We start from the raw sequence: 18,675 nt of genomic DNA on the forward strand, positions 1-18,675 counted from the left end.
GTTGCTTTCACAGTACTGGAGAATTCATTCTTTTTGTTTTACACAGAACAAAAAGGAGATTCAACTTTAAGACGACTGACTTGAAATGTGACCAACACTCCAAGCTGGTGTCAACTGTCCACTGCATTGGCCAGAGGTCCCGAATGAGAATTCAGGTCCTGTGCATTATCTAAGGCACATAGATTTTTTTCTTCTTAATTTTTTTGTGTTATTTCAGATCTTACCGCACAAGTTCAGAACAGCTTTTTCTCAAAAGCCTTTTGAATTCAAAAGGAATGAAACTGACATTCAAATAAGAGCGTAAGTGGACATAAGCTTAGTGTTTATTTATGCTGATTGTGCATTTACGATATTTAACTGGAGAAGGGGAAAGGGCATCGATTGATATTCTTGAAATCCTGTTTCTAAAAATTGTGTTTCCAAGATTTCAGATCCTGGACTTCTCTCATCCTGAGTACTGTCCTGTTTGTAAAGCGTTTATTCTTCTCTGTCATCCAACCAATCACCCAGCCCAGTCATTCTCTTCCAAGCTTTCTCAAGTCTCTGTTTCCACTGCTACTATCAAGACTGCATTATTTCTTGCCTGGGCAACTAAATTCTTTTAACTTATCTCTCTTCATCACCCTTTATACTCCTAATCAGTTCTGCTATCTGGAGCCAGAAGGATCCTTTAAAAACACAAATGTAATTATGCCATTTTTGTCTCACCCTCTGAAGGCTTCTTGTATCCTAAGGTGGCATTCAAAATCCTTGTGGTCAGGCCAGGGATTTAGCTCAGTGGTTCCGCCGACTGCCTTGCAAGTGGAAGGAGCCGAGTTCGATCCCCGGTATCAAAAAAAAAAAAAAAAAATCCTTGTGGTCTGCAAGGGTTTTAGGTATCTTCTACCCTCAGCTTGCTATCCAGGCTATCCCTGTGCCATTCTCTCCCTTGCGGCTGCGACCTAATCTTTCTGGACAGTTCCTTAAAGGAGCCCCACTCTGTTTAGGACCTATACACATGGCATGATGCCCACTGTCCCTGCAGTGCTCCTTCTACATTCTTTGCACACCCACTCTTTAGACTCCTCCTAGACTTTCAGCTTCACAATAAAGGTCAGCAATCCTGCCAGTGTGAGGGCTTTGGAAGTTCTTGGCCCAAAGTTCAGGTATCGAAATACAACACAGAGAACTCAAAGAATAATTCGCCCTGTTTGGCCAACTTCCTCTAAGAAGCTCTTATATCCAGGGGAGAGAAATTCTTACATCATGGTGTCTGACTGAATCATTCTTTCTAGGTGTCACGTTAAGCACTGGGTATTTCAGTGCTAGCAAAAGATATACACAATTATTTGGAGATAAGCTCACATGTTAAGGTTTTATGATCTGTTTCAACTCCCTTTTCGAACAATTTATATACCTCCATCTTCATCTCAAATGAGTGGAAATATTAGCCAACACATGTTTTTAAATATACTTTTATGAACATTAAACTCAGCCTGTATCATCAGTCCTACAATATTAAAATAAGCTAATTTTAAAGAAAATCAGTAACAATCAGTAATTACCGATGACAATGAAAAATTTCAACTCACAATGTATTTTTTGTCAAGTTGCTAAAAGTGATTGGAAATAAACACATTATCACTGGTTATCAACTAAAAAAAAGTGTGGGGAAGCTAAAAGGATTTTTGCATGTTTCTAAGGTTACATAAAACATTACAACTGATTATGCAGTACTATAGTACCCATATCAGTGAGGTGTGATAAATCATACAAGCCTGGAAACAGAAGAAAAGACAGTGTAGTGACTGCAAAGTTATTGTTACTTTTTTTTTTTGGTTTTTGGTACTGGGGATCGAACTTGGGTCTTTGTGCTTGCAAGGCAGGCGGCGGAACCACTGAGCTAAATCCCTGGCCCTATTATTACTATTTTGTAAATGAACTTTGCAGGGGACATATTGTTTTCCAAAACTAGTGTCACCATCATAGAAAGGGTTACAGATGAAGCCAGTTTGTCAATTAGATGTTTAGGATCTTTCTATACACAGGAAAACATGAAAGTATCACTGTTTAGAAAAACAACCACTTTGAACATCTCTGTATTCTTGGTTTAGCAATGTTCAATAAAGAAAAACTAGGAATGAAAGGAAGTTGGCATCTGCAAAAAAACAAAAACTGAGTTAGAGGAATGGTTCAATTTCTATTCAAATAGGGTCTAAAATATATTAAGAGCTGTGAGGAGTAGATAATGTGCCAGCCAGTATTAAATTAGCAAACTACCCAACTGCTAAAGTTATTTTAACTAATAAAACTATCTCTATGACCAAGACGAGAACAGGGTCTAAACTAAAAGGAATGGAAAAGAGAAGCCTTTGTGTCATTACGTTTATCCTAACACGAGTCCTTGAGAACTGTGTGAGCTAAAAAATGATGGCCCGTTTGGGGTCTCAACAAGAGAAGTCTAAAAAATTAGCAGTCAGTGTGCCCTAGAAAAAGAACATGGCTTATGTGGACTTCTATTTCCTTAAAAGTAAGCATAAAAGCTTAAGTTAGGTTATAATAAATGCCTGCCACTATGAATAGCCCATTGTTCTTTGTGGGGGGAAAAGCATAAATAATTCCATTCCACCAATGAACTACTGGTAGAACTGCAAAGGTAGCCAGGGTCTCAGTGAAGATCTTAGTTATAAGCCAGATGTCACACATGTCCATGTCTTTAATTGTCATGTATGCATAATCATTCTCTAGCCCAAAACTCTCCTTCAATTATAGGCCAGTATTCTCAATAACTAGTCAATGACCCCACTAAAGATACCTCAAGGACACTTAAGATTTAACACGTCCAAAATTATACCCATGTTCTTCCTTGCCTCATCCACTCACCCCATTTCATTTCCATGCTCTCCTCTACCTGTTTCCTCATATAGGAATTGAGAATTGTCCAGAGCCTCCTTCCATAGCTAATAAGTTACTAATTTTTAATTCTTGCTGATTTTTCTCTCCCAAATATATTGAGGATTTGTCCATCTCTGAAATCATCACAACAGTCCAGGCAAGTGCTATCTCCCTCACAGTAATCCTCTACCTGAACTCAGGCCTTCTGACCCACGTGGCCAGAGAGACAGTTTAGAATAGAAAAATTGGGCTAGTTGCTCCTCCGGTTAAAATCCCTCAAGGGTTCATATTCTTGGACTGAAAATCAAAAATCCTCGAGGCTTGGCAGAAGCTGGCTCTGACCTATCTTAACCTAATCTTCCTCTTCTCCAATCTCATTAGCCTGCTTTCATCTCTCTGCATTTGCCAAGCTGCCTGCTGCTTTGAAAGTCCTTCAAACTTCTGTTCCTTCTGCCTGGCATGCTCCATTTACCCTTCCAGGGCTCATTTCCAATACCCTTTGCTCAGGTGGGTCTTCTCTGAATCCTACCTCACTTATTAATTACAGCAAGGGCTATCACGTTTATTGAGGACTTATGTGTAAGCATCATTTTAGGTATTTTCCACATATTAATTCATCCTTAAGTAGTGCTCCATAAATATTTTTAAAGGAGTAAGACAAAGAGCCCAGGGCAAAGTACCTTGAAATTCTGTAACTGTATACTTTAGGAAATATCTGTCTATGTTTAAGGATTTCATGATAGTGATTTGCATATACTGAGGTCATAACTGTAAAAAATATCAAGTATTGACAGAAGTGATACCTAAGAAAGGTATGATTCCTCAAAATTTGGATAGCTCTCAGAGGAAAGTATGATGAATATGAAAGGGAGACAACATCAGTAATCTGAGAGTGTGCTGCGCAGCTGGAGGCCATTTCAGGTGTATAACAGATATACTCTCGGAGATATAGGATTCAGAAGATACCCCAAAAAGACGTATTTCTTCTAACATCAACTGACACACTATGATGGGTTTTATAGAGGCACTGGCACATTATATCAACTTATATGCATCTTTATATTTTGATCTCCTAAAATGCAATTCTGAAAGAGGTCCTTTAATATGTTCAGTTCATAGAATTTAACCAAGACTTGGAGTAAAGTAGTATCATTTAAAAAATATTCTAAGTAGGGGAAGTTCCCATTGGAAATTATTTAGGATAGTCGGGCTGGGGATTTAGCTCAGTGGTTCCGGTGCCTGCCTCACAAGTGCAAGGTCCTGAGTTCGATCCCTGGTACCAAAAAAAAAAAAAAAGGATAGTCAATTTCTTGAGACAAAAGTCATTAGTTAACCCCAACCTACAATATTTTTGACCTTAATCTACAGTAGTGCCTTTTATATAACTAATATTTATTGAATTCAAATGAAGAACAACTTCTTGAACCATTCAGTTTCTTAAGTCCTTTACTTCAGTTAGAACACATTAGATACTCATCACTATAGAGCTTAGCAACCTAATGAGAACCTGTCTCAAAATTTAAAAAAGACCTGGGGTTGTAGCTCTATGGGAAGGCTCTGGGTCTTCATTTTAAACTAATTCCTCTATTATGTCTCATTCCTTGGGGAAAGCACATTACCTACATTTACAACATGGACACTCTTCATCTTAAGGTACTATGTAAGATTTTCATGTTTGCCTTAAATTGTAGAAAAGTATATAGACAGTTTCAAAAACAAAATCAGTGCCAGGTGCAGCCCTGTAATCTCAGCACTTGGGAGGCTGAAACAGGAGGATTGCCTTGAGTTCAAGAGCCTGAGCTACACAGTGAGTTCAAGGCCAACCTGAACTACACAGTGAGACCCTGTCTCAAAACACACAAACACACACACACACAACACCCCAAAAGCAAAAACACACCCCAAAGCAAAAACAAACCTCCCAAAATTAAAAAAAATAAGTAAAAAAACCAAAATCAGTAAGAGGACTCCAGTCATATTTTATAAAATTACTCAGACTATAAATGTATACTATCAAATTCTTTAAAAACCTCATATGAGACTCTGAAAGAAGGCACATAGTAAATGTCTGTCATACCACTTACTCCTAGAAGGACATCTAAAATTGTTTGTGTTTTTAAAAATGGCTACCTATTTTGTTATAAGAATAAAACTAGGCTGTATCACTTCACTCAATTCATAATTTTATATTGAAATTTTAGATAGATGATAACTTAGAAGAATCAGAAGGATAAACAGATGATCATAAATTGCTGTACAATGAGCTATACTTAGGTAATAAGTATATTTATTTCAACTCTAAAAGTTAATGTCAGAAAAATGATTTCATTATGTCAGTCGTCAAAAATTTATAGACATTTCATGCTAGTCCACATAGTCATTTGTTCACCAGAAATTCCTAAAACATTTTCTAATACTCTCTGGATGACTATTTTCCGCTTTTGCTCAACCTGACAATACCAGTCTTATCCTGACCACCAACCTTAAATGAAACAGTAAATCTGGAAGATATTCTATGTTGCCAAACAGAAATAATTCTTAATTAATTGTTAGAAGTAACTGTGTTAAAAATATATACAGAAACTACCTATCGAACAAAAAGGCAGAAGATGCAGAATTCTGCCAATAGTTCTATCATTCTTGAAGCTAATGAGGTGGACATCTAAATAAAGATCACTGCCAAACAGTTTATGCTATTTACTTTCTGTTATTACACCATCTTTAAATATTCTTAGGGTAAAAGACTATAAAACCAGTAAGCCAATAAATAAGCAGATAAACATATTAGTAAGACAGAAGAGGCAATTTAAATTTATTTTCCAAAGGCAAGTCAATACGACAATTTACAACTGGAAAGGTATAATAACATCTTCCACATCGTTGTAATGAGAAGCTGCCACAATGCTAAATTAGAAGCTCCACAGAGATACCACGTACAGCTAGTGTGAAATGTAATGTTTCATTTCATATAAAACGTTTTTGGGGGTGGGGACGTTCCTGGGTATTGAACACAGGGCTTTACACAGCTAACTATGCACTCTACCACTGAGCTATACCCCAAACCACTTCCACGGGACTAACCTGAAAAATCACTTGTCCACTGATTTGAGGGTTGTGTGCATCTATTTGAAGATAAAAGAATCTTTTGTTTTAACACTAGGTCTTATTCTACCCACATACATTATAGGAATTACTAGCCTTTGGACAGCTAAAAGCAGTAAAAAAAAAAAAAAAAAGTTAGATTCTGCTGCCAAAAATATTAACTGAATGGTTCAGTCACTTTTTCCATAGTTCCCCTGTGCCTCCTTCAGCCTACCTGTCCTTTCACCCACTTCCCCAGCCTGTCATCACCCAGTATGCACACACTGGACTTAATAAGCTGTTAAGCCTACAGCTGCCATTGCAAAACTTTGCTTTTTCCCACTCACTTTTCATCTCCTGATCCTCTGGAACAGTCACAGTACCGGGGAATGAGGTAGGGTGGGAGAACCTTTCTTTTCTATTTAAATAAAGGGACCCATGAAACTCAGTAAAGAATAGTTGTTAGGAAATCCAGAGAATATATGCATTTTGTAAATTTAATTACCAATAATTGGAGCCATTTACTTCACCTGGATCACAGATGGCACCAAGTCATACATGAGCCAAAACAGTTTTACTATACTCTTGATTTACATTAATTCCCAGTTTTAATTTCCAGAGAAACATTATCAACATTGTTTCTCACAATTCACCTCTTCCCAAACTCCTTAGTCTCATGTGTTTCAAGATGCTTTCCTCTTCCTGACAGTTCTCCCTACCACCTTTCACACATAAGCCTGGAGACCTCGCAAGCTACCTCCCAAATTTTTAAGACCACTCCCACCAAAAAGAAAGTCATCAGAATTAGGTTGATAAACATGACGTAGTGATATCTCACCTGTATCTTGTGCAAGTAGCATTTTGGCCTGATGGAGCTACTGGTTTGAAAGTGACAGGTGGGGAAACCTGGGCTGAAAGCAGAAATCCCAAGGCAAGAATAATAAGTGCTACTGTGGTACCTAAAAAAAAAAAAAGTTTTACATCAGAGAATAGTTGATATAATGAGAATAAAATTCAAAGCAAATACAATTGCTACCCCAAGAAAAAACTGGTAATGACATTCTAAAAAAAACCTCAAAAAGTAAAGCACTAAGGACAGCCAAAAATACTACTGAGTGCCTACCATGTCAGGAAACATAAAATAGGCAACAGATTTACAAGTGCTCTTTTTGGTGCCAAGAAAATTCCTCTAGTGCCACTAAATCAGTAAACTCAAAATAACAAACTGATTATTTCTAAAGCAGGGGAAAGAATGTTTCTTATTTTTTTAAAAGCACAATTTTTGGAAGAAAAAAAAAAGACTTTTAGATACCAGAGATGCTATAACACATGCATTCATTTTTTTTCCTTTTTTGTTGGTAATCTGGAATATAATATTTATCTTTGATTTGAAGGAACAGGATGGATGATTATATGCCTTTTGCTCAAAAGGCCCAACTTTGAGTCCCTGATATACCCTGATGGTAAATAAGAAAGTGTTCAAATTTCTGATTACTGGTCCAGAATTGTGAGGATAAACAAAACAGTGCCCCAGGAAGAAAGGAGCAGTGGTTGCATTAATTTGTACAATTTATAAGAATGAGACAATATGTTTAATATATGGAATTTAGGAGAGCATTTATGTACTCATCAAGATTTTCTTGGTTTAACTGGGAGGTAATTTAAGATAAGACCAAAAGTATTACTAAAAGAATAAATAGGGAATGGTGGAAGGGGTGAAGGGAGGGCAGGGGAATTGGGAAACAATAAGAACCAAGATCATGTAAAGGTGCAAGATCCCAATGGTGAATATGCCTGTACTGTATATCTAAAACGTATCAATAAACTTAATGAAAAAAAAAAAGAATAGAGTAAAAGAAATTTGGGGAACACTGTGCAGGAACAGTGATATCATGTAATGGCTGAGGTGTCTGCTGAGATGCATCATATTCACCACAATGGAGTTAAGATGCCCTAGGAATCAGAGGTTGTGGGTAAATATAAGCTCTGCCTGGGATGTACCCTGACCTTGAATCTGAGTCTCCAGAAGATAAGGATGAGATGTCACAGGTTCAGAGACTTTCACAGGTGATTATGAGGTTCAGACAATACAAAAACCCTTACAAAAGAATGGATCCCTTAAAGAGAAGAATGGTACCCTAAGTAACTTTATTTATGGAACAATTTTTAAAATGATCATCTAATCCTTTCATTCACTCATACCATAAAACTACCCGAGTTACCTTTTTCTTTTTATTTAACAAGTTAGAGATGTTTTATCAATGACTTGTTAGTATTTAAAGTGATTATGCCAAATGATTAATTATTATAACTTAGGTTTGAGTCTTAATATAAGAAAGCTTTGGATGAAAAGATCTTCTTCAGTGTACTACTCAGTTTTGGAACATTCTTTACATTTCAAGCAGAGTCTCAACCAAGCACAATGGTAGATTTTGGAATTCTGATAACAGTTTTATAATAAACACTCTCCACAGGAAGTAAAGTCTATTAGATTAATGCCACCTCCAAAAATATTTGATATAATGTTTTATTAATTATCTAGTACATGCCTTGGGTTTTTAGAAAATACTCAAAAAAAATTTTTTCCCTTCCTGAGTTCTCACAATGTGTGACTAAGCATTACCAGAGGAGTCTGTTTAAATGCACATGCTCCAGACTCCATCTTCAGAGTCTAAGTTTAGTGGATTCGGGATAGGCCCAAGAATCCACATCTTAAAGTAAGTTGCCTTGGTAGTTCTGAGGTAGACAGCCTACAAGTAGTGTTTTCAGAAATACTATCAAAATATATAGTGGAATAAGACATGGTGTTTCTTGCTAAGATTACCGATATAGTTACACAGATATAAACCTCATCATTTACAGAAATAAGAAGTTACTAAAATTGTAGTATTTATACAGAAGACCAGTTCTCTAAACAAACTGTGAAATATTAAAAATGAGGACATGACAAAAGGTCCCACATTTAAAATAATTCATATATTACATATTTTATTTTCTCTGCATAGTTTCTTTATCCAAATAAACATAGTTTATTTGTAGTAATGTAATTTTGAAAGGATGGAAACCTATTGAAAACTTATTTTGACATAAGATCTTTCACCTTTTTAACCCAATATAATAAATCGCAAGTACAGATGACTGAATCAAATGTTTAAAAATTCTAATATTTAATTTAAATTTTTAATTAAAAAATTAAATGGCAATGTTATAATACTTAGTACTATTAGAATATTACATCATACCTATATACAAATGAATAAAACAAAAAATACAGTGAATTTAAAATGCATGGAATCAGCTGGTGTTGGAGTATGAAAACCTCATCTATTGCAAGGGCCATGCTAGAGAAATGCTAACAAACCAACATGGCTGTGTAGTGCTAAGGCTCCTTCTGAAGATTCACACTTCCACTGGTCAGTGTCTTCCTGTGGACCAAGTGGATCATGATTAAAAACAAGAACTACATAAATTAAATACCACTCTTTACAGTCATGTGTACAGATAAAAGAGGAAACCTGTGATTAGAAGCCATGCCTTCACCCTCCTAAACCACTCTATTATCTACTCCATTACTTCGGCTGGATGCATGACAAGGAGATCAGGTGTGTACTTGATTGGTTGTATCTGTCAAGTGAGAGGTATCACTGTAAAGTATCTGGGCTGGAGGAGGATTTAGCTGAAGAGAAGATAAAGGCAGGGGAAAAAAAGAGCCTACTGGCTGCTCACGAGAAGCAGCCCATGAAATCCATTGGTCTTCCCTTCTACACAGTTGCCTTAGTATTTCTTAACCACCTACCAGTCCAATTATTTCAACAGAGGATGACCAAAAACTGAATTTTCATTCATTTTTGTAAGATAATGTAACAGAAAATATAAAAACAACTATTTTATCCTTATTTACACTTTCAGTTTCTCACACTAGAGAAACTATTCGGTATTTACACGTGTCCTGTTTATTTCACTTAAGAGTATGGCCTCAATATGCATCCATTTAGCTATAATAAGGATAAAAATGATTCAAATGAATAACTGATAATTTGAAATAAGAAAAGGTCCAAGGGTTTGGGGATGGTAGAAGGGAAAGGGGAAAAGGAAGAAGGGAAAGAAAAAAATTATGAGAAAAAAAAAATGGAATCAAACTCGGTGTAGATAGGGAAGGGTGGAGGGGGTGAAGGGTGCACAGGTAATGGGAGAAAAAATAAAAACTAAGATGCATCATGTTCTGGTACAAACACCCAATGATAAATGTAAATATTTTATTCCTAAAATGTACCAATAAATATATATATTAAAAAAATAAATAAATAAATGTGAATTAAAGCCAAAAAAACCCCAACTATTTTATCAAATTTATTCAGTAGAAGAATCGACTGGTTGAAATGACATCTGCCTAAGCAAAGCTTGGGATAGTGTGTAAACAAACGCACTGCCCAAGTGATGCTCAGGGTGAACTGTTAAGCGGTTAATAATCAGCGGTAGGGTACTGGACTTCTCAGCAAAACAGCAGGGAGGTGAAACATGGTGTTGGCTAGAAAAGCTAAGGAGAGTCCCTGGATTACAATGAGGGAGGACTGATTTTGCACTGTGGCTAAAATGACAGTCTCACTCTTCAGCAATAATAATGCTGTATTAGCTAAATGCTCTGAGTACTTTACTGTCTGTGGCATGCAGTATTTTAAATGCTATACATAAATGTGTTAAATCCTCACTACAACAGTACAGAGATGATAATCCCCATGTATAGGTCAGAAAATGGAACTTTACCCAAAGCCACACAGTTCAGACTCAAAGACTATCTGGTTCTATATCAATAAGGCCTCAAAAATTCTGTAGAACTGGTAAGAAAGGACTATGACAGAGGCACAGGCTGCTCAAAAAAAAAAAAAAAAAAAGTTTAATCAGCAGTTTTCCCCAAATCTCAAAAGACAAATCCCAAATTTAGGCACTTAAATTCTATTTAAAAATAGTCCTCTTAAGGTAGTAATGTATGTTGAAAAGGAAAAATATCCATTTAAAAAATTTAAAAGCAGCTATTATCTCTTCATAGTGTTGACCTGAACCCAAGGGGTCAGCAAATTCAATTTCTAACACACTGCAGGAATATATTTGCAACACAGCACTCTTGGCAATCCATGCTGATGCTTTTGTTTATCTGCCTGAGGATACTGCTCCCTTCACTGCTGGATAGCTCTGGGTAATTAGAATATTTTTCTTATATTAACTAAAAGTCTATGTTCTCATAGCATCTACTATCTGCTACATCTAATAGGCTTCTCTTTAGTTTTTCCTCCAGGCTACTCACCTTTGCTTTCTTCACCAGGCTTATAGATGAATGGTTTTTAAATCTTATCTTCTGCCCTACCGTTCTTCACTTACCCTCATATTCCCTGTATACCCTGGCCACTGCAATCACCATTGTTCCTTAATCAATTTCTCACCTTTGTCTCAGTGTGAAAACTTCAGTTCAACTCATGTTACCAGACTTCCATTGCTCAGACAAAAACAGGAGGTAGAAGAATTCCACTACATCTAAAAGGAAGGTATGCATTCCCAGTAAATTGAATTTGGAACCCAGAATGTATTTTCTTATCAAAATCTGGGACAAGTGCTGTAACAGTACTATTACATCATTGTTTTAGGTACAATTAGGTTAAAATAGAATTTAGTTAATGCTGTCATGGAAACTATATTTTAAAGGAAAGAGTATTTTAAGTCCAAATATATTTACAAAGGCACTATTAGAGTACAACTAATTGAAAAGTAGGAAAATTTAAAAAAATAAGATGTGACCAATGTCAAAGAAAAGTTGTAGTCTACGAAGTGAAATAGCCCTTATGTTAGAGAAATAATAAATGAAATAAACACAAAAGATACCTGAGAGCATGAAAGATTTTGTATTTCACTATCATAGAAAACACTTAACCAATCAAAATTTAGTCTAGAATTTAGGGCTGTTTTAAACACCAAGAGTACCATCCTTATTTTGTTAAAAAATTGTAGGGTTCTGTTGGAAGGGATTTGAAAAAAAATGCTCCAAATTTGTTTCCATATCATTCCAAGTTTAAACACACTTAAAAATACAACATGTTAAAAAATGAGTTAATTAATAGCAAGTTTTTCAAAGACAGATAAGATCATTCCTTTCACTTTTGTTCCTCTGAGGCAAACTCCAAATAAAAAAAAAAAAATCCTTTACTAGATCCAGATGTTGTCTTACAATTCATTTCTACTTACAATCTAATTTCTAGTCACATATCATAAATTTGTAAGGTTCATACTCTTTAATTAAAAATTTTTGCACTATCACACTAATTTTATATTGTTTGGTTAAGAAACCAGTAGAAAGTATATATGTCCTGGAAAGTCAACTGTCATCATTAGGAAAAAGTTTTAAACTGAATTCTTCATCCATGTACCTACCTGCTAAACTACCAAACGTAAGCTTTCTGCGGCCCACTTTCTCAACAAGCCACACTCCCACAAGTGTGAAAATGAAGTTTGTGAAAGCTGTAACTGAAGCCAGCCATATTGCGAGTCTGTCATCTTCCACACCAGACATCTGCAGGATGGTTGCACTATAGTACCTGCAAGACAAAGAATGAAACAACTGTTGCTGAGTGGTGTTTTTTTTTAAAGAAACAGTTACTCAAGGAGAAAAAAAATGGATTCCTTAAAAAAAAAAAAAAAAAAAAGAAAAGAAAAATCATGGCTAACTACAATAGTATGAAGTTATTAGGGGAGTTCATATGAGTTGTTTAAAGAATCACAAATCAGAAATTGTGTTCAGATTCATTTATTTTTTGTACTTTCTATAATCAAGAAAATGCACTCAAGCAAGTGGATTGGGGGTGTTATGGTTTAGATCTAAAATATCCTCTAAATGTCTTGTGTTGGGAGGTAGGGACTGGTTGGAGGGCATGGGTCACTGGGGGTGTGACTTGGAAGGGTGCATTCTTGCTGGCTCCTTTCTCCATCTGCTTCTTGGCCACTACAATGTATGCAGCCATTTCACCATGCTGCTTCTGCCTTGGAGTCAACTGACTATGGACTGAAACTGAGCCAAAACAAACCTCTCCCCCTTTTAAGTTGTTGGTGTTGGGTATTTTATCCCAGCAACAAGATAAGTAAAGCAGAAAACTGGTACCAAGAGTAGAGTAAGTACTCTGACTGTACCTATGCGATTCAGATGCTTTTGGAACTGGTTTGTAGGAGGAGTTTGGAAAGGTTTGGAGATGCAAATAAGAGAAGCTCTAGAACAGTGATGGCAAGCCTTTTGGAGTCTGAATGCCCTACTGCAACCCACAACCCATTTATTTATCACAAAGTGACAACACTGCAATTAAATATGAATACTGAGGTTTCAATTTAGAAAAAACGCCTCTTACCTAATCCTCAGCTATTGGGGTGACTTGGCTCATGCACCAACAGAGAGGGCTCTGCATGTCCATTGCAGCACGCATGCCATAGGTTCACAACCACTGTCTTAGAATGTTGTGAGTAGTGCTTGATGTGTGATTCTGGTCAGAACTCAGAAGACCAGATGCTGATAAGAATGCAGACAGCAAAGGCCAGGCTTGGGAGGTTTCAGATGGGAATAAGTTGGGAGGTTCATTTGGTAGTTGTATTATAGACCGTGCATGTTAATGCTGTGGCAGAAATTTTGTCTGTAGTTTGCTTATGTTTTGAGACTTTCTAGACTGAGTTTTGAGACTGAGATTAGGGTGGCAGACTAACTGATCTGGCAGATAAAAAACATTTCAAAGCAGCCCAACATTCTGGCTATGGCATACGTACTGCTGGCTTCTTTTAGCTAGATTTACAGTGAAAATCATGAGCAAAAGGGAGTGCCAAAACAAAAAGTTTCCAGTCTTTCAGAAATGAAGTGCCTGCAAAGTTGGGGCAAAGTAGACCATGGTTGCAGAAAGTATTAACATTAAAAAGAAGCCAAGTACATTATATCAGGACAATAGGGAAGATGGCTTGAAGGATTTCAGGAATTGGCCAGACCCCACTCTTGGCAGATTCAAGGATATAAAAGGGCAAACAACTTTAAAAGACATTACTTTTGCAAGAGAGCCCCAGGAAGTCCAGCTCATTTAGGGTTGCCTAGGGAAATAGTTCCTGGAGTTCAGTCATCTAGGCACTCAAGGGCCTCTGAAGTCATGGTCCAAGGACACCCAGCTTCTGCTTTCAGTGGCAGCAGATGCTGGTGTCATTTTCATGGTGATGGTTTTCCAGGCACGAAGAATAAAAGAGTTCTGGGGTCATAGAGGCTTTCACCTAGATTTCACAAGAAGGCTGGGGAGACCAGGGAGTGTGCCCTTAAGAGGGCAGCGTGTGAAGCTGTGAAAGTGAAGCCATAGCTGCAGTGGATATTTAAGGACACTGGAGATGGCAGAAATATGGATTGTCTGCTGAGGAAGTCACAGGCAATAAGCACAGGGAGTCCAAGAGAGAAGCCATCTGGGCTGAGACTGGCAATGTTATATGGACAGGGTTGGCCAAGCCCTTTGGAGCTGACATCTCACCACAACCTGCCCAGGATGCTGGATATGTAGCTACATGATTTAATGTTTCCCCCGCTGGTTACTGTCTTGCTTTGGTCTGATTTTTTTTTTTTCTATTTCCCTATTCCACTCTTCTGGGATAGGAATGTTAACCCTATAAGACTGTATAGTGAAAGTGTTTTTGCTTTCTTTTTAATTTTTATAGGGGCTCACAGCTAAGAGTATGCCTTGAGTCTCAGAGGGGACTTTAGAATTGGACTTTTCAGCAATGCTAACTATTGAGACTTTGGTAATTCAGAGATGGACTAAATGCATTTTGCATAATGAGATGAACATGAGCCTTTTTAGGGGATAGAATGTTATAGTTTAGATGCAAAATATCCCCTGAAAGTCTCATCTTTGGAGGTGGGGCCTATTTGGAAGAGGTGGGTCATGGAGGACCTGACTTGGAAGGGTATAGTCCTATCCCTGGTTCCTCCCTTCTTTCTCTGTTTCCTGGCTGCCATGAAGCAGACAAAGCTCAGAGTAGCTTTTCTCTGCCAGGCATTTTCACAATGCCTTTTCTGTCTTAGAGCTGGATGGCCATGGAGGAAAACCACTGAATCTATGAGCCAAAATAAATCTGTCCTCCTTTTAAGTTGTAGATATCAGGTATTCTGTGCCAGTGGCAGGAAAGCTGATTAATACAGAGGGCTGACAGCTTCCAAAGTGAAGCATTTCCTATCACTAAGGATAGTGGCAGCTGGTGGTTTCATTAAAACTATCAAGAATAAACTCCAAGTTGATGGTATGAATCTTAAGTTATTAAACATTGTGAACTAATGTCCCGCAGAGAATAAAGCAACTCACTGCATGTAATAAGAAAGTGTTGAAATGCTAGAAATGGAACAAGCAAAGAATTTCTCTCTTCAAAGAATACCTAATAAGAAAGTGTCAGGGTATATTCAGTATCACGTTATAAGAGGTATATGAGAATGGTGTGGTTCCTGGAAAAGTGGACTCCTTGGTGAAGTCAAATCTCTAGCACAGCCTAGATGATTAGGTTCTGAAGACTCATTTTGTGCTAAATGAGTTCACTGGAGGACAGCTTTTTAAGACTATAATTCAAGTTTGTTGGTGCACATTAGAAGACAAATTTGTCATATTTAAGGATGACAGGTTTCTCACAGAACAGTTCTTTTCTGGTGGAGATGTTAGAAGCTATATAAGCCCATTACTTTAAAGCTGACCTGAAAACAAAGAAAAAATACTCCTACTGATTCATGATGAAATGTAGAATTTAATTCCTAAAGGCACATTCTGAAAAATGGTTTTCCCTAGAATTTTTAGCCATTCTAAAATAAATTTTACCCAAATCCAACACATACCAAGCATACAAGCAGTATGTGAAATCAAGTTGGTTATTGCCATAGTTTAAAATTTACAGTTTCCAGGTATTTATTAACACTTTCATATATTTCAAAGTCAAATCTTTTAAAATGTTTGTCTCACTGATTCCTCAATGGCTTCTATTTATTACTTTAATTAATGATAGTTCATATGTAAAGTACTAATACTAGTAGAAACACATTCATCTTTAAAAGAGGTGCTTTCCTTTGGTCTAAAGTACTAAACTTTTAAATTACTAAGCAACATGAAAGATGTGTTTTACGGATCACACTAAAAATTATACCAACCATTTTAAGAGTTTTGAATTCTGACAACTGTTATAAAAAGGGAGGGCTGGGGATTCAGCTCAGTGGTTCCACTGCCTGCCTCGCAAGCACAAGGACCGGAGTTTGATCTCCAGTACCAAAAAAAAAAAAATAAGTTCTAAATTTAGGGCTGGGGATTTAGCTCAGTGGTTTCGCCACTTGCTGTACAAGCGCAAGGATCCAAGTTCGATCCTCCTCGGTACCAAAAAAAAAAAAAGATGAAAAAGGGAAATACCCAGTGAAGTTATTCCTATTATGAAAATTGTGAATATTCTGCAATCAGAGTGTAAAGTGACAATAAAAATTATGAAGACAATCCATCCCATCTGAGTAATGCTTTATAGTTTCCAAGTTCTACTTTAATACATTTTCATAGATGTGTACAGCAAGGCAAACCAAATGGCATCCTCTCAGAAACTAACATAAAATAACCAATTTAAAAAGACAGGAAATGGAAATGTTGAGAGAAAAATCAAATTATCTAAAGCAAAAAGAATGTGAGATTTGCCATGCTACATATTTCAGTCTCCCCAATGTTCTATGAATAGATATGCTGTCCAAAATAATTTTTGCAAAAGGAGCCATGAAGAAACTAAACAAAACAGAGGCTATTTTGGTGTTTTTAGTTTTGACAGAATAAAATAATGAAATTTTAGGTTGGGAACACAAAAAGGTAGTGGTATTAAAGTAGATTTTTTAAAAAAATTATTTAAAATTAAAAATTGAACAGGTATAAAAAAATTCTTTCATAGCACCAAAGTTTTAAAGGTCATTATAACCAAACACTGCCCTATGATCCCAAAAGCATCTCTGTGGTGTGTTATCCAGGTAAAATAATCACACAGTCACTGGATATTTACTTAGTGGGTGTTGCTGTATAAGTTATGTGTATTACTAAAATCCCAGAGATATTACTACTATATTCTTTTGCTCCCTTGAAGAGAGGTGTGTGTGTGTGTGTGTGTGTGTGGTTGCACTGGTAATCGAATCCAGGGCCTTTGTACTGAGCTACCCTCCCAGAAGCCCCTCCTCCTTGTCCCACCCCTTTTCTTTTGAGACAAGGTCTTGCTAAATTGCCCAGTTTGAGCTCAAATTTGCAATCCTTTTGTCTCATCCTTTCAGAGTGCTGGGATTATAGGTCAGCCATGCCACACCTGGCAAGACTCTCCAAGTTTTGAATCAAGATAATGGGATAAATAAATTTTAATACCACAAAGGGTACAAGTTACAGTGTGGTGTAAAGCACAGTGAACTAATTTCAGGTGATTGAGAAGGTTCCTTGATTTTCCAGGGAAATTAATGTTGTGTTAATCCCTGAAAGAATTCACAGGAGCTTGCCAGCTGATATGACAATCTGGAAAGACAGTGGAAGTGAAGGAAATTATATATATACACACACACACACACACACACACACACACACACACACACATATGAAGGGCAGAAGTGCAATACACCATGCTGGGTTCACAGAACCTAAATACTTTATTTTGACTGAACGTAAGATACATATGACAATGAAGAGGTATGATACAAGGCTGTGACAGAAGTTTCTATTGTGGAAGGTCAATAACTGCAATGTTACCTGCTTGGGGCTTTATTCTGTAGGCAATGGAAAATAATGAAGTAGACTTCAATGAGAAGTAACAGGGCAAAATCAGCACTATGAAAAGATAGCTTTAATAAAATGAAGTGGTTGGACTGGTGAGAGACTGTACCCAAGGGAGTGTAATCTTGAAGTATATTTCAAGTCATTACACTAGCAAAAGGTGACTGTGGTTTAATCTGTGTAAAGACCCAGTGAGAGAAGGGGCTGAAGTTCACAGATTTTATTTCCCTCTTGGTAAGAACTGCAACTTTAACATACATTTTTTTCCTAGATGTACTGCCTTGAGTTTCACTGCATTTTCCTTTTTCTAACACTGGTAAATGTGTGTGTGTTTTATTGCTCTCATCCACAATAAGCTTGGTGGCTTAAAAACAACACAAATTATCTAACAATTCATATGTCAGTAATCTGACAAAGGTCTTAGTAGTCATCAAAAACTAAAGGAGTCATTAGGACTGCATTCTCTTCTAGAAGCTCGAAGGGAAAATGGTTTCCTTCCATCTTTTAGAGTTTTCCTACATTCTCAGGTTCCTGGCTCAACTCCCATGAATGTGGCATTATTCTGACATTCTCTTTGCCTTTGTGTTGTACATTAAGGACCTTTTGATCGTAATGAACACATTCAGATAATCCAGGACCATCTCCCTAATTAAGGAAAATGGATGAGCAGGTGTCATTCAGTATATCATCTTAATCTCCCTTTGCCAAAGTAATGGAATATATTCAAGGTTCACAAATCAGGACATAACTATCTTTGGGAAAACCATTATTTGGCCTATCACAGGAAAGATGCGAGTAAACAGTAAAATAAGCAAAAGGTCAACAATTAGAAGAGGCTGATGAAGAATGAAAGATAACAATAGTCACTCAATGGGTAGTTTTAAGAAATTCAGACAACTATATTCTTTTT

General features: G+C 36.8%; 1 protein-coding gene across 1 annotated transcript in view; it reads right to left on the minus strand.

Annotated features, from left to right (window-relative positions):
• The window catches only part of Slc2a13 (solute carrier family 2 member 13), a 322,693-nt gene that overhangs the window by 77,436 nt on the left and 226,582 nt on the right, over positions 1-18,675 (minus strand). The window contains exons 5-6 of the mRNA XM_004855003.4: positions 12,376-12,539; positions 6,794-6,914 (exon numbers count right to left, since the gene is read on the minus strand). Of these exons, the coding sequence (XP_004855060.1) occupies positions 6,794-6,914; positions 12,376-12,539 (285 nt within the window). The remainder of the gene's footprint in view (positions 1-6,793; positions 6,915-12,375; positions 12,540-18,675) is intronic.

This window comes from Heterocephalus glaber, unplaced genomic scaffold (genome assembly GCF_053883595.1).
Source record: "Heterocephalus glaber isolate CG9 unplaced genomic scaffold, H.glaber_assembly_v1.0 deba00001733, whole genome shotgun sequence".
NCBI classification, from domain to species: Eukaryota; Metazoa; Chordata; class Mammalia; order Rodentia; family Bathyergidae; genus Heterocephalus; species Heterocephalus glaber.